Source organism: Solea senegalensis, linkage group LG3 (assembly GCF_019176455.1).
Source record: "Solea senegalensis isolate Sse05_10M linkage group LG3, IFAPA_SoseM_1, whole genome shotgun sequence".
NCBI lineage: Eukaryota > Metazoa > Chordata > Actinopteri > Pleuronectiformes > Soleidae > Solea > Solea senegalensis.
The window spans coordinates 28580955-28594686 of record NC_058023.1 but is presented as its reverse complement, the minus strand read 5'-3'; the positions used below and the strand labels follow the sequence as shown (position 1 = coordinate 28594686).

At 42.2% G+C, this 13732-nt stretch overlaps 2 protein-coding genes across 5 annotated transcripts; one reads left to right on the top strand and one right to left on the bottom strand.

Annotated features, from left to right (window-relative positions):
* The first annotated feature begins 551 nt into the window (after positions 1–551).
* ints13 (integrator complex subunit 13) lies at positions 552–7694 on the top strand. 4 transcript variants are annotated; one of them, XM_044022440.1, is made up of 18 exons: positions 552–922; positions 2060–2310; positions 2397–2471; positions 2654–2856; positions 3070–3150; positions 3283–3373; positions 3500–3628; positions 3976–3999; positions 4843–4927; positions 5084–5176; positions 5304–5393; positions 5533–5711; positions 5800–5964; positions 6096–6250; positions 6351–6581; positions 6680–6810; positions 7171–7306; positions 7450–7694. In XM_044022440.1, exons 2-18 carry the CDS (start codon positions 2086–2088, stop codon positions 7484–7486), a joined length of 2130 nt encoding a protein of 709 aa, XP_043878375.1. In that variant the 5' UTR covers positions 552–922; positions 2060–2085; the 3' UTR covers positions 7487–7694. The 4 variants fall into 4 exon arrangements, with proteins under 4 accessions (XP_043878375.1, XP_043878373.1, XP_043878376.1 ...); XM_044022438.1 differs by having other exon boundaries at positions 5084–5197; XM_044022441.1 differs by lacking the exon at positions 3976–3999 and having other exon boundaries at positions 5084–5197.
* On the bottom strand, positions 7688–13327 carry LOC122766238. The gene is made up of 5 exons (XM_044020940.1): positions 13091–13327; positions 12456–12652; positions 11199–12181; positions 9294–10595; positions 7688–8994 (listed from the first exon to the last, which is right to left on the bottom strand). The coding sequence occupies exons 1-5, from the start codon at positions 13325–13327 to the stop codon at positions 7841–7843; spliced, it is 3873 nt and encodes a 1290-aa protein (XP_043876875.1). The 3' UTR covers positions 7688–7840.
* Positions 13328–13732: the final 405 nt, after the last annotated feature.

The following is a 13732-nucleotide window of genomic DNA, read 5'->3' as shown; positions in this document are numbered from 1 at the left end:
CTCCCTGCCCTTGTGCACGCCACTGTGTATGTGATGTTATATGTTTGTATGTCTAAGAAATAAGAACTTTACATTTCTGGTCAATAATTATTCATTATTGTAACAAAATATTACATACACAAGTGTCGATGTTGCTGGTCTGCACTTACAAACTAACTTTTTACCAACTCATTTATCTATTATCCACACTTATTGAATATGTATTTTATTTGGTTGGCATCTGACATAATTGCAATAGTTTTCTTAATATTTGAGGCAATATAGGAGGTGTAGTTTTTTTTGTTTTTTTTAAACATACTTGTTTGAATGTACAGTTGTGAGTTTGTCTATTTTATTTTGCTTTGTAGTGTTTGAATATATATCAAGAAAAAAGTACACTAAACACAAAGTGAAATTTAAAACTGTGAAGTTAAGTGACTTGAAACTGCTCTGCATCCGGATGATAGATTATTTACAAATGGGTTTACTGTGTGAACAATTTTTGTGATCTATAATCTGTAATGAAACTTTCGCGCAGACTCGGAACTGTCTATTCGTGCGGCCCAAACAGAGGGGGGAAGACATATGGTGACGGAACACTAGTAGACATATCTGCTAATAACAATCGACTTTCAAGTGTATTGTTTGTTAGTTGGTTCAAGTGTGTTCACACACTGAGAGTAAATATTACTTCAAATTGAATTAAATAGTAAAACACAATGTTAGGCTTTAACAGATGCCATAATGGGTGAATGTTCGCGTCGCCGGTGATGAAAGTGAATCAGCAAACAAACGATTCCGCCTCGTATTAGCTAACAGGCTAAAGCGGTGGACTGAGCACACATCTCTTTTATTAATTTTAACGTAACCGTAAGAAAGTAGAGGCAGTTTCAGACACTTTCAGAGCAATTCCAGTCGGTGCGGCGTTCACGGTCTTCTCCGGGTAAGTTGATATTTACAAACCAACGGGAATATTTAGCAGCGAGTATGTTTATTCGTGTAGTGAACGTTAACTGTAGTTTGCGCTAAACACAGTAGTGCAGTGACGTGTAGTTACTGCATGTAGGGGTGCTATAGCATTCGATATTAGTGTGCATTTGGATTAAATGAAAGACCGACCTCACAATTACTCGGTCGTGGTGAATTTCCTTAATTAAGATAATCGTAAATGTGGAAAATTGTCAGTATTTCACGTGAGAGCCTTCAAAATGCTGTCTACGTTGCCAACAAACAGTCCTCGTGGTTATTTTAAAGTTCCACAAGGGAGATGGGATGTCATGATTGTTGATAACAACAACAATAATAATAATGCTTTTGTAATTTGTAAAGCACTTTTCATCACAAAAGTGCTTAACAGACCAATCAAGCCTATACAAATATTACAATACGTCTTGTCTGGTAAGTCAAGGAGAGAAAGAAGCCTAACATTTCACACAATTAGGAAACCCTAAGCAACAGTGGAGATAAATAAATAAATACATTTTAAGATTTAGGAAGAAATCTCTGACAAGACTCAGGGATGTGCAGCCATCTGCCTCGGTCAGTTTGGGGGTGAGGAAAATGGGGGACTGAGCAGAGGTGGTGGACAAAAAGAAGGGAGAGAAAACAAAATATACCTAAAAAGATGGGAACATGAACCAACAGCAGAATAACAAAAATAAAACACAATCAACAAGAACAAATGATACAAGTATGCCACAAAGAGGGAGGGGAACATGAACCAGCTAAATAACAAAACAACAATAAGACTCAACTTAAAATATCATACATATACATTTCTAACATTGTGAGTAATTAAAAATATTTGTTGTAACAGTAGCTCACCTGTTTCCACTGACTGTCTGCAATATTGTGCACATTTTCTATGATTTCACTGAAAAAAACAAACCAAAGGCTCTGCCCATTAACGTTCAAGAGCCTAAAAAACTATCACACAAATATTGTGAATGACATGTTAGTCACAATAGTATAGACAGGAAATGTTAGAAAAATACTATGCTAACAATATGATAATGATTATGTAACTGCAAGACACATTAACCAAAAGCTGAAAATAGCTGTATAATTCTCATTCTTACAGGTCAGCACATATTGCAGATTGGCAAAATGAAGATGTTCTCAGTGTCTCACAAGACGGTCTTTGTGGTGGACCACTGTCCCTACATGGCCGAGTCCAGTCGTCAGCAGGTGGAGTGTGATGTACTGACAAAGAGCCGAGCTCAAGGTGTCATTCCTTTGGCCCCCGTGTCCAAGTCCCTGTGGACCTGTGCCGTGGAGTGTTCCATGGAGTACTGTCGCATCCTCTATGATGTTTATCCACTGAACAAACTGGTTAGATCCTTGGTATTCATTATTTTTTTATTTATTTAAATAGCACTAATTTATTAATATTGTCTGCCACCTCTTTCCTTTTACAGGTTAATTACATTGTGAGTGATTCAGAGTTTCACATATTGAACACCTGGAGGCAGGAGGATCAGAGCATTCATGAGGTAACCCTGTCTGGTAAAACTCTATAACTGTATTCAAACACTGTGTTCAGCAGTTCCAGATTGTTCACATTTTGGAGAAGTGCAACATTGCCACCAATACATCAGTGATCATATTTTTGCAGAAGTCTTCTTCATACCTGGACTTGCAATATGATTGTGTGGTTTCCTTCCCTCTCTGGCAGCTTATGGCAGCTTTGGCAGCTGTAGGGCCACCTAACCCACGTGAGGACCCAGAGTGTTGCAGTATCCTCCATGGGCTTGTTTCTGCGGTGGAGTCGTTGTGCAAGATCACAGAGTTGCAGCACGAGAAGCGCATCGCTCTGATGGACACAGCAGAGAGAGTTGCCAACAGGGGTCGCATTATCTGCCTCACCAATGCGAAAAGGTAAACACGCTCAGAAGACCCACAGCAGCCAGATGTTGCTGTGCCCAATACCTCTAATAATAATTTTGGGGGATTTGTTTTACGCATTAAACATTTAAGGAGTCAACAACTAATATATTCACAGTTATCAGTTTCCTACCTTATCTAAAGGACACTATTATTCTGTAACTTGAAAGTTATAATGTAAGCCTTGTTTTTGTTTTAATCTTACAGTGACACTCATGTGCGCATGTTGGAAGACTGCATCCAGGAAACCATTATGGAACAAAACAAGCTGGCAGCAGGCTCAGACAGGTCAGTGACATATATTGTTCTAATTGGAGAAATGTGCTGAAATCAATAATGTATCAATAAGTATCTATAATGATTTGAGAACTGCATCATAGACTTGTTTTCTTATATTTAACTCATTATTTTGTGTTTCAGGCTGATGGCCATTCAGCAGTGTGATCTGGTTTTAGTGCACATTTACCCACAAGGTGAGGACACACTGGTGTCTGACCGTCCAAAAAAAGAGGTGAGTGCTAACAAGAAGCTCAGGGGAAATAAATAATATGAAATGGGGTTGCTTTTGTCTTTATCCCCAAACCACATATGATTGAACCATGTCACACAGTTTTTTTGTTTTCTCTTGCCGTCACAGATCTCTCCTCTGCTCACCAGTGAGGTTCATAGTGTTCGTGCCGGGCGGCACCTCGCCACCAAACTCAACATTCTCGTCCAGCAGCACTTTGACTTGGCCTCGACCACCATAACAAACATTCCCATGAAGGTAACGGCGCTCCTGCCCTTTGCTCTGGCCTTGCACATGCCTTATCATAAGTGATACTCACATACATTTTAATGCTTTTTTCTTAAGTTTCTTCTATATCAATGTTGTCATGTGCAGAATGCAGCTCGCCACTTTTTACTTGAGGATTGCTTTGTTTTCGTTATTTTAACTCTCACAGCTTTCCTGTTTTTCTCCATGCTTGCTTAATCTTCATGTGTTAGCTCTTCCTCAACTCAAATGACCATTGATAATTTACAGTATCTTTTATCTTTTAATTTAACTCATCTGCATGTTGATATGACTGTGAACCTGCTGCTGGTTTCATGCTGTATTTTCTGTTTTGCTAGCCCACATTAAATGTTTGCGAACAGGTTAGTACACGTTACCACACACACATGCAAGTGAGGAAGGAGCAGAGGTTACATCATGTAGTGTTTCAGTATATATATATATATATATTTTCAGCTGTAGTGTTGCAAAGAGGTTTAGTTTATTTACAGATGTGCTGGTGAGGCTTCAGTGATGAATAGGCAACTCTGGTCTCATGTGGACAATCTGAGAGTTTTGGGTCAGTTAAACTGTGTAATTACTTTAATCCACCATTTTCTTTTAAAATAATTTGAATTCCTTGAAACATTTCTGTTTGAGATACTGGTTTGTTAATTAGAATGTGAATGCTTTATTCACCTTCTGACAATTCCAAGACATCTGTGACCAGCATTGCCTCTTCTGAGTTATTCAAATCTGTTAGTGTGTTTAAAAAGTTCTCCCTCAACTTTCCTCACATCTTTTGTCTCCCTCATCAGATCCCACTCACTCTCCCTTTAGTGTCTTTGTGTGGTTCATTGTGCTCTTCCTAGTTTTTGTTTTTTTAAACTGACCATCCTTGTATATGTGTTAACACGATTCTACCTGTAACAGTCGTTTAAAGCTTGTGATTTGCCCCCATTTTGAGGCCACAGCCAAAATACTTTCTGCTCAACAGAAGCAATGTTGTGCCTTTTACTTAAAAAACAAGTTTCTTTTATATAAGAAAGCAAATATTTAGCTTTGAGCATTTTCCTTTTTGTTTTGTCATTATCATTTATCTTTTGGAACATGAAATCAGCAGTGTGCGTTTTTGTGTTTGTGTGTGTGTGTGCATACCAGTGTGTATTTGTGTTTACACAAAGTCATGCTGACCTGTATTTGTTATTCTCCATGGGGATGGACAGGAAGAGCAGCATGCCAACACATCAGCCAACTATGACGTGGAGCTCCTGCATCACAAAGACGCTCACCTGGAGTTCTTTAGGAGCGGTGGGTATTTCTGTTGAGACGTGAAATATAAATGGAAGCAAGGCAGGTTATAGATTCAGAGATCAGATGTATACGCTTTAGACACACATGTTATTGTATAACATCATTATTTGATCATTGCAATTTAAAAATTGACATTTCTTTCTGGTTGTGCAGGAGACTTGCATATGGCCGGCACCAGCACTCGGGAAAATGGACTCAAAGAGACGGTTACACTGAAATGGTGCACTCCAAGAACCAACAGCATAGGTGGGCACAGCAAGTTCTCAGGTTTAATAACGTTATATTATCCTTATCTCTATAAGTTAATCGGGTAACACATTTTTCAGAAGTTGAATATTTGACATTACGTGTACCTTTTTTCCCCCCAACTTAGAACTCCATTACTGTACTGGAGCCTATCGCATCTCCCCCACAGATGTTAACAGTCGTCCTTCGTCATGTTTGACCAATTTTCTTCTCAACGGTGAGATTGAGAAGCACTTTAAAACCCACGAGCATGTGCATTTTGAATTCTTCTGTACTATGTATTGTAGCAGTGTCAGTGCTGATCTGTACACCAACTGTATGAGTAGTTTGGCAATTACTTCTCTCACCATATGCAGGTCGATCAGTGCTACTGGAGCTGCCCAGGAAGTCGGGCTCAAAAGTGATCAGCCACATGCTCAGCAGCCACGGTGGAGAGATCTTCCTACACGTTCTCAACAGCAACCGCTCCACTCTGGAGGATCCACCCTCCATCAGTGAGGGCTGTGGAGGCCGAGTGACAGACTACAGAATCACAGTGAGTCCAGCTCACCTCGTCTGTGCTGAAATATTCACCAGAACCCTGTTGATGGAGACTTTTTATTTTCTCTCACTCTCCCCCTCAGGACTTTGGCGAATTCATGAGGGAGAACCGGCTAACTCCGTTTTCAGAGGCTTCTCACAATCCAGCGGGCAAGCTGCCAGCTGAGAGGGCCAAGGCACAGCTGGAGCGTCACACTCGATACTGGCCCATGATCATCTCACAGACCACAATTTTTAACATGCAGGCAGTAAGCAGCACTAAGGATTTTTCAAATATTTGTCTTGTTCGTTGATGATCTCAAGAATTGTGAAAGAATGTGTTTTTTCCACATTAGTCCATGTTATGTCCTTTTTGGCTAAGATGTTCTTTTTGTCTTAGGTGGTTCCTCTAGCCACCCTGATAGTGAAGGAGACTCTGACTGAAGACGATGTTCTGACCTGCCAGAAAACGGTTTACAACCTGGTAGACATGGAGAGGAAGAACGACCCACTTCCTATCTCCACTGTGGGATCCAGAGGCAAAGGCCCCAAGAGGTATTTATTACAAAGATTAAAAATAAAGCTCGACTTCCTCCATCCTGTGTTTTTGAGAAGGAATAAGTTTTCACTTTTTTTTCACTGTTGGTATTTCCAGAGATGAACAGTATCGTATTATGTGGAATGAGCTGGAAACATTAGTGAAAACTCACGCCGGATCCACCGACAGACACCAGCGGGTTCTGGACTGCATCATCGCCTGCCGCAGCAAACCTCCCGAAGAGGAGGAACGAAAGAAGAGAGGGAGAAAGAGGGAGGAGAGGGAAGACAGAACAGAGAAAAATGGCAGCAAGGACACGGAAGACAAAAGCTGGCAGGACTCGGAGAGGTGATGAGGGCTGTTGAGCTGAAATATCTGTTGCTTTTGAACAGAATGTAATGTTGACATTTTTATAAATGTTACACTATCTTGTTTCTAATCTAAAGGCTAAAGGGTTTGCTGGATAAAGAAGAACCGGAGTCAGAAGTGATCAAGGATTCTCCAGACTCTCCAGAGCCACTCAACAAGAAACCACGCCTCTCGATTGAGGAGGTTCAACCTCCAGAGCGAGCAAAAGGTACAAATACTTATCAGACTGGCTCTCTTCAAAACAGAAAACACTTCTAAAGGGTCTCATATATTAGGTCAATGTCTTTCAGACTTTGCAATTTGTAAATCAATGATTCTATTTTTGATTGTTGTAACTGATTGTAACATCTAGTACAAAGAGCATTCTTTGTAGGCTGCTTAGTTTTTAAAACCCAAGTTCAAACTGCTTTTTTTAGGTTTTCTGTATTACTTGATAGAAAGTAATGCAGTATATTTAGTCAAAGACTCTTTTTATATATGAACAACTGCACCAGTTATCACCTGGTATGACGTCATTGTGGCCACACTTGGGGCATCTTTTACCTGCTACATCTCCATGTCACTGCAGGTCCCGTGTCGCTCCTCAGCATGTGGACCAATCGCATCACCACGGCCAATTCCAGGAAGCACCAAGAGTTTGTTGGAAGAGTGAGCTCAGTCAACAACAAGTTTGAGTTGTACCAGCACCTGAAAGAAGAGAATGGGTGAGTAACTGTGAAATATCATGTCACTGTCTGTCACGTTCAGTAATGTGTGCATCGTCTTACTTTGGGTGAGCCCATGAATGAAGCCTGTAGATGGACACAATTTGTTTATGCATCAAACTTGACATGTTCCTTGTTTCCAGGATGGATGTTCATGAAAATGGCAAGGCCACCAGATGATGCACCTCCCCCAGATACAGTACACCGAGAACGAGACCAGTGGATCGGTGTTTTTCAGACTTTCGGAGCCATCTTGCGTCATCAAAACAAAAAGGACCACACAATGATGAACTCAAACAATGGATTTGTAATTTTATTTTTTACCCATGAATTTGTAGATATATCTGCTCACATGTTGTGTTAACCAATAAATGCCGTCAGTAGAGAACTTTTGCTTTTGGATAAATTATGTTGAAAGATATTTTTGGGTCACTTGAGTGCATAATTCTATATCAACCATTTGCATTTGCGGGACTGGAACAGTGAGATTCTGTTTGTACAAACATGAGGATTTTTCTGTTTCGTTTGTTTTGACTATATAGCTGAGAAATCATAATATGGAGGACGGGGCCGCAGGGCTTTGTCGCGCATGTTTGGTCCTTTCTCAACTGACAGTGGCCTCTCATCATCTTGTGTGAGATTGATCCAGAGTCTCAGTGGAGGCCGCCTTGGACCAATGGCCCTTAGATCTCTGCTGTGAACCGACAGCTGGCGGTTTAAAGGCCAAGTGGTGACTGTTCTTGACCTTCCAGAACCTTTGCAGAAGTAAAGAGCTACGGCAACGAGGAGGATGATTAGGATGAGTAGGCAGACGATGAGGAGAGCTGTAAACATAGCAGCCATCCACTGATAAGAGTTGGTCTGCTGTGAGTTGGGGGTGATGGACGTAGATGCAGATGAGTTAGAGGTGGGACAGAGGGAAGTATTGGTGCCTGAACCTGGATTCATAGTGGTGTAGTCAGCAGTGGTATAACTGCCAAATGTGGGAGGGGGAGATGCAGTAAAACAGTCCTGTCTGTAGCTCACAGGTCCAACTTTAGTGATGGGAAACTCTGGAAGCATTGCTTCTCTGAATTTAAGGTTGACCAATCCACCTGTAGACACCATTGCCAACCACATACTGTTTATTTGATCAACATTGCAATGTGTTCTCTTGATTTGCCCCATTTCACAAAAGGTGTGGTTGTACCATGAAATCACTGTGGACCCAGGAGTCATGGAAACAACAGAAAGGTGGTGGCTGTGGGAGCTGTTAAAGTAACCAGACAGTTTCCACAGCAGGTCGTCCACAAGGTGGCGATGACGGAGGATGGAGTGGAGGCTGCGTTTTGCTGTCATGGTGAAAAAGTGACATGGTTCAACTGGCCTGTGCTGCAGATCCAGAGTCATTGGCAGCATGGTGCTCAGACCCTGTCTGTCCCGGGCAACCAGGAGGAGGTGCTGTGGAGCAAACTTCATGTCCACCTCCAGAGGAACCCCGTGAAGATCCAGACCATCCAGAGCCAACCACGTCCCAACACTGAGGGGAGGCCCGTCAGTCAGTCTGATCTCCAGGGAGAGTGCATCTGCTTCACCATCTTCTGGATCTAGAAAGGTTTTAGAAGGGATCGAGTAGAGAAAGGGGAAGCCAACAGTGGCCATGAGCACTGGAATGGACTGCAGCACTTTGGGTGGAAGATTCAAGGAATCTGAAAAGTAAAAATTGTTTCAATTATTGCAGAAAAACAGAAAAATGTTTAATTAAACACCTTTGCACTTCCACTGACACACAATCGAGCTATAAAGACCAGAAAAAAACAGGTGGAGTCTGCATCTTGGGACAAAGAGCAGGTGCTCAGACAGTTTCCTGAATAAAAGGAAAGAGAATATAAATGCCTGGGTACATACTGCAGTGAAGAAGAGAGAACTCACTTGATCCTGGTGCTTAAATATTACTTCTAATGTTTTGCTCTGATTCATAACATGTTCACAGTTGGCAAGCACTTACCTGACATAAAAGATGAAGACTGTGGTGGCCCAACTGAGCTTTGTCTTGTAGCTGAGGAAAGGCCAACGCCAATTAACGGTGTGTACGTTATCATGGAGATGCTACTATCTGAGAAGAGGTTGGTGGTAGGCATTGGAATTGTAGAAAAGACTTTTCCATTTAAATCAAATGATAAAATCTGCGATGGAGAAGCAGTCCGGTAGATCTCAGTTGGAGGGAAACTTGCTGTAAAGGTAAGAACATGATCCGATGAGCTCTCGAGGTAGGTGCTGGGAATAGGTGGGGTGCAATCACTAACATACACATGATCCTGGCCACACGATGGGAATGAAGGCTCCAGACTCTGTAATAAATGAATGGAAGACGCAGGGTACGGCTCTTGAGCAGTAGAGGGAGCAGTTGGACCAGAATTGAGCCCAGACACTGATCCATTGCTCTTGGATACTGCAGGATGAGTTGGATCATCCTGCAATATCAAGCTTGGGTCTATTTTAGTAGTTGTTGCATTTAAATACACGCTGCTTGTTATTGCGCGAGTAAAGAATATGTTGGAGGAGTTATGAATGTGCTGGGACTGCTCAAGCTGCAGTGTTGGCACAGTAGTCTGTTTCAATGACGGCATGAATGGCATACTTTCATGACTGGATCTGACAGATGTTTGGTCTTCAAAGGACTGGCCCTTTAATGTGCTCAATGGGATTGAAGTTATTTGGGGGGTAAAAGAGAAGCTCATTTGCGCTGGTGTTACTGGTGTCGGTGAAATGCCTGAAATGACTGTCTGTGTTTCACAATTAACGTCTGTGACAGAGTTCGACTGAAAGTCCATCACATCTCTGCTTTGAAGACTCGAAGAGGCGTCGTGACAACGTGTGGAGGTCTGCAACACTGAGCCGAAAGATGGTGATGAGTTCAGAAACTCGACACTAAATAGTGGGTTTGTTGTATATGACGTGTCAAGTCGTCCACTCAAAGGTTCAGAAGGTACCGCTGGTGTAAACTCCAGTTCAATTTGTCCAGACAGTGTCAGGTGACGCGTTAATGTGGTTGCTGACATCGCGTCCTGACTCATCACGGGTGAAGCTGCCAGCAGATGTTCAATCGTCTCCGTTCGCTGATGTATCGACAGTTGCTCATTTGGAAACAGCCGAGTCCTCTGTGGTGTCTGAGTTGTCTTTAATCTGGAGCCAAGCAGCAGGACATCATTATGTTTCTCTGTCAGAGGTGACCGATGAGAAACAGACGGGATTATGTGGAGCGCTGAGTCGAGGTCTTTTGTAGGTTCTTGGCTAAAGATGAAGTGACCTTTAAAAAAATAAAAAATAAACAATACAACAATTCAGCACAGTGAAGAAAAGAAGAGCTCATCAAATGTAGTCCCAACAATACTGCCAATATTGTTTATTCACTCAAAAAAAAAAACCTTCTGGTTTGCAAGGTAAGTTTAACCGAAAAGTAAAAACATATTTAATTTCAATGAAAGTCTATGGGAAAATGAGCCTAATTCAGTCAACATTGTCCTGAGGAGTTAATGGTCTAAATTGCTAGTTTCAGGTCTTCTTTAATAGCATGTCAGTTTTGAGTAAACAACATGTGATTAACAGCTTTGTCTAATCTTGAGGTGTGTTTTGAAACTGGAAGACAGTATTCACTTTTTATTCACGCTCTAAGCCTTGAACATAAAATACAGTCATAAAACAGTCATTTGTTTTCCACGTTAGCCGTGCTTCACATATTTCCATCACTACATTAGGGCCATATGTTCCTTCATCCATGCATCCATTGAGCTACATTCATCTGTGGGCTCCCTTTCAAACAAGGTCAAGTCATCCCAACATATGACCTGAATGACTAAGCACCCAGAACAATCCCACACAGTGATATAGGAGTCAACAGCAGCAGACTTACCCAGTGAGCTCACAGTGGGCCGTCTTTCTGAGTCAGTGTGGCTGGCTCTGTAGTATTCAGTCCACCGGGTGGTTTCCTTCAGATGAGGTCCAAAGGTCAGACAAGTGGCCTGCGATGGCCCGTCGACGGCCTCATGTGTCAGAGTGGAAGTGTCACTGTAAATGGCCGGGGTCACTGGCAGTGAGGAGTAAATAGTAGTGTGCAGTGTGGACGATGTTAAGACCACAGATGGTGGTGACGAAAAGTCTGCGGTCCAGAAATACTCTGAAGTATGTGCCGTTACTTGCTCGCAACAGCCAGTTGCTGCTTTGGAGGCAGAAAACCCAGTTGGCTCTGAACGGTGAAGTGGAAACCAGTTTGGATGACCACAGATTGAAGATCCTTGTATTTCCTGCATATAATCTGTTTTCGTAACTCCCGGTACCTCTGGGTTTACGTCCGAGTGGTAGATCGGCGTCTGAAAAGCATGCCATGCCAGAATCTTCTCCAATGCAAGTGGGAAACTAGCAGCCAGTGTGTTTGAGGGCTGCAGTAAAGGCTGCCCGTTTTGATAGTTTACAGCACTTCCTGTTGAACCCTCTGTGTGCATTTGTTCTTCACAAACCCCCTTCCATTCCAAAATGGTAGCTTCCAGCAGCCTTGCCAACTCCTCCATCTTCATGCCGTGTTCCAGTGTTTGGGTAAAATCAGGTCTTCTCTCTCCTGGACAGCAGACAGGCCACAGGAGTTCAGCAACATCTCCTGAGACATCTGGAGACATCTCAGCAAGCCCACTTTGTCCCCAAACCCCAAGCTTGTTTTGTTGTTGTTTGAGGGAACTTCTTCTTGAAAACAGGAAAACCGAGCCCACAGGAAGGTGGAGGTGTCCGGCCAAGGTGCTGACCAAACAAAGACGCTGGCTGGCGTCAAGAGTGACGGGATTCAGCAGAAGGAGAAGGTTAGCCCATGTAGTAATTTCCCCCTCAGGACAGGACAGAGTATTTCTATTAAACACAGAGACAAACGTGTACTATTACATTCAAGTTCTGTTTATAACATAAAAAGGTCTAGAAATAAACTAATTCAAACACTTTAATTTTGCTACAGGTGTTTCAATTTCAATTCTCGCAGCAGAATCTATTTGAATACGTTTTTCAGAATAAAAGCTCTGAACTCAATACGAAATTTGAATTTTAACGAAATAATTTAAGATCAGATTTGTTAAATCATCTGCCGGGGCAGATACAGATGCTGGCGGGCCACTGTATGCCGTCTTACCTGGCTTGGCTCTCACCACTCATGGTTTTGTTAAGGATGTGCAGGTAGAAGTGTCCAACGCACTGCTCAACAGTCACAGACACTTTTAAGTGGTACATCCCGCAGTCCTCGAGCAGAGCTAAGCCAGCTAGAGTGTGACTCTGTTGCTTAAAAACCATCCAGTGTGGCAAAGTGCTGCCACCATCCGCCAGTGTAAGCTGGGAGGGGAAATAAAGAAAAGACGTTAAATTCAAATTATGTGTTTAATAAATAATGCCAGATCTAAAAAAAGAAAGAAAAGAAAAGTGTCCTTTTAAACTCTTATAACGTACATGTTATTATTCTGCCTCTGTTTGGTCTTTATAAACAGAAATGATGTCAAATTCACCTAAATCTAGCTCTGTTAAGCAATATTATCAGTGGCATTGATCAAGTCTAACTGCTGGGTTATTTTGAGCTGTAAAATTCAATTCTGAATTTTCTTCCAGCGTCTCACTTCACTCGCGCAATGTTCCTGTTGCCGCCGTTTGTCCCGACATGGGAATGGAAAGAGATCTAAACACCAATATACTGAGTAACGTAGTTGTGTGGCCGTCACAGATGTCACAGTTTGTATTCCGAGGTTACGCTGCAACTGTTTTAAATGCATGTTTCACCTGATAGTGCTGTTTGAGTCCCAGGGTTTCAGGAGAAGGGACCTTGAAAAAGAAAGGAGATCCTGGGTCAGATGTGAAGTTGGGAAAACTGCCATCGTCTGTCCTCGCATGACAATGTGGCATTAAACTTTGGTTGTGCATCACATTCTTCAGCAGCAGCAGCAGCAGCAGTCCAAGGTAGACGTCCAGGGGTTTTTGTTTAAATGTACTGTGCTGCTTGACAGGGAGGTAACCCATCGCCCCTTCAAATGCTGAGTACGCCTGTCTTTACCAGTGATGGCTAAAGTGTCTCTTTTCGGTGAGTTGTCCCATTCTGTTGTCCAGTCAAACACCTGTGACGTTAAAGAGAAAAGATATTAAAAATGGCAGCATATGTGCACGGCAAGGCACTGATGTTTCCTCTTCCTCTTTGACAGCGAAAAGTGTTTGTTTATGCACGGGCAGAACCTGATCCTCAGAGCGGACAAGTCAGAGGTGGTTGCCAGGATACCTGATACGCTACTCGAGACAATTATCAGTTATTATTAGGGATGCACGACATATCGGCATTAATATTGCTATCGGCCGATGTTCGTCATTTTTTTACATATCGGCATCGGTTCAATGAGTAAAACTGCGCCGATTTTAACAACCGATGTTTAT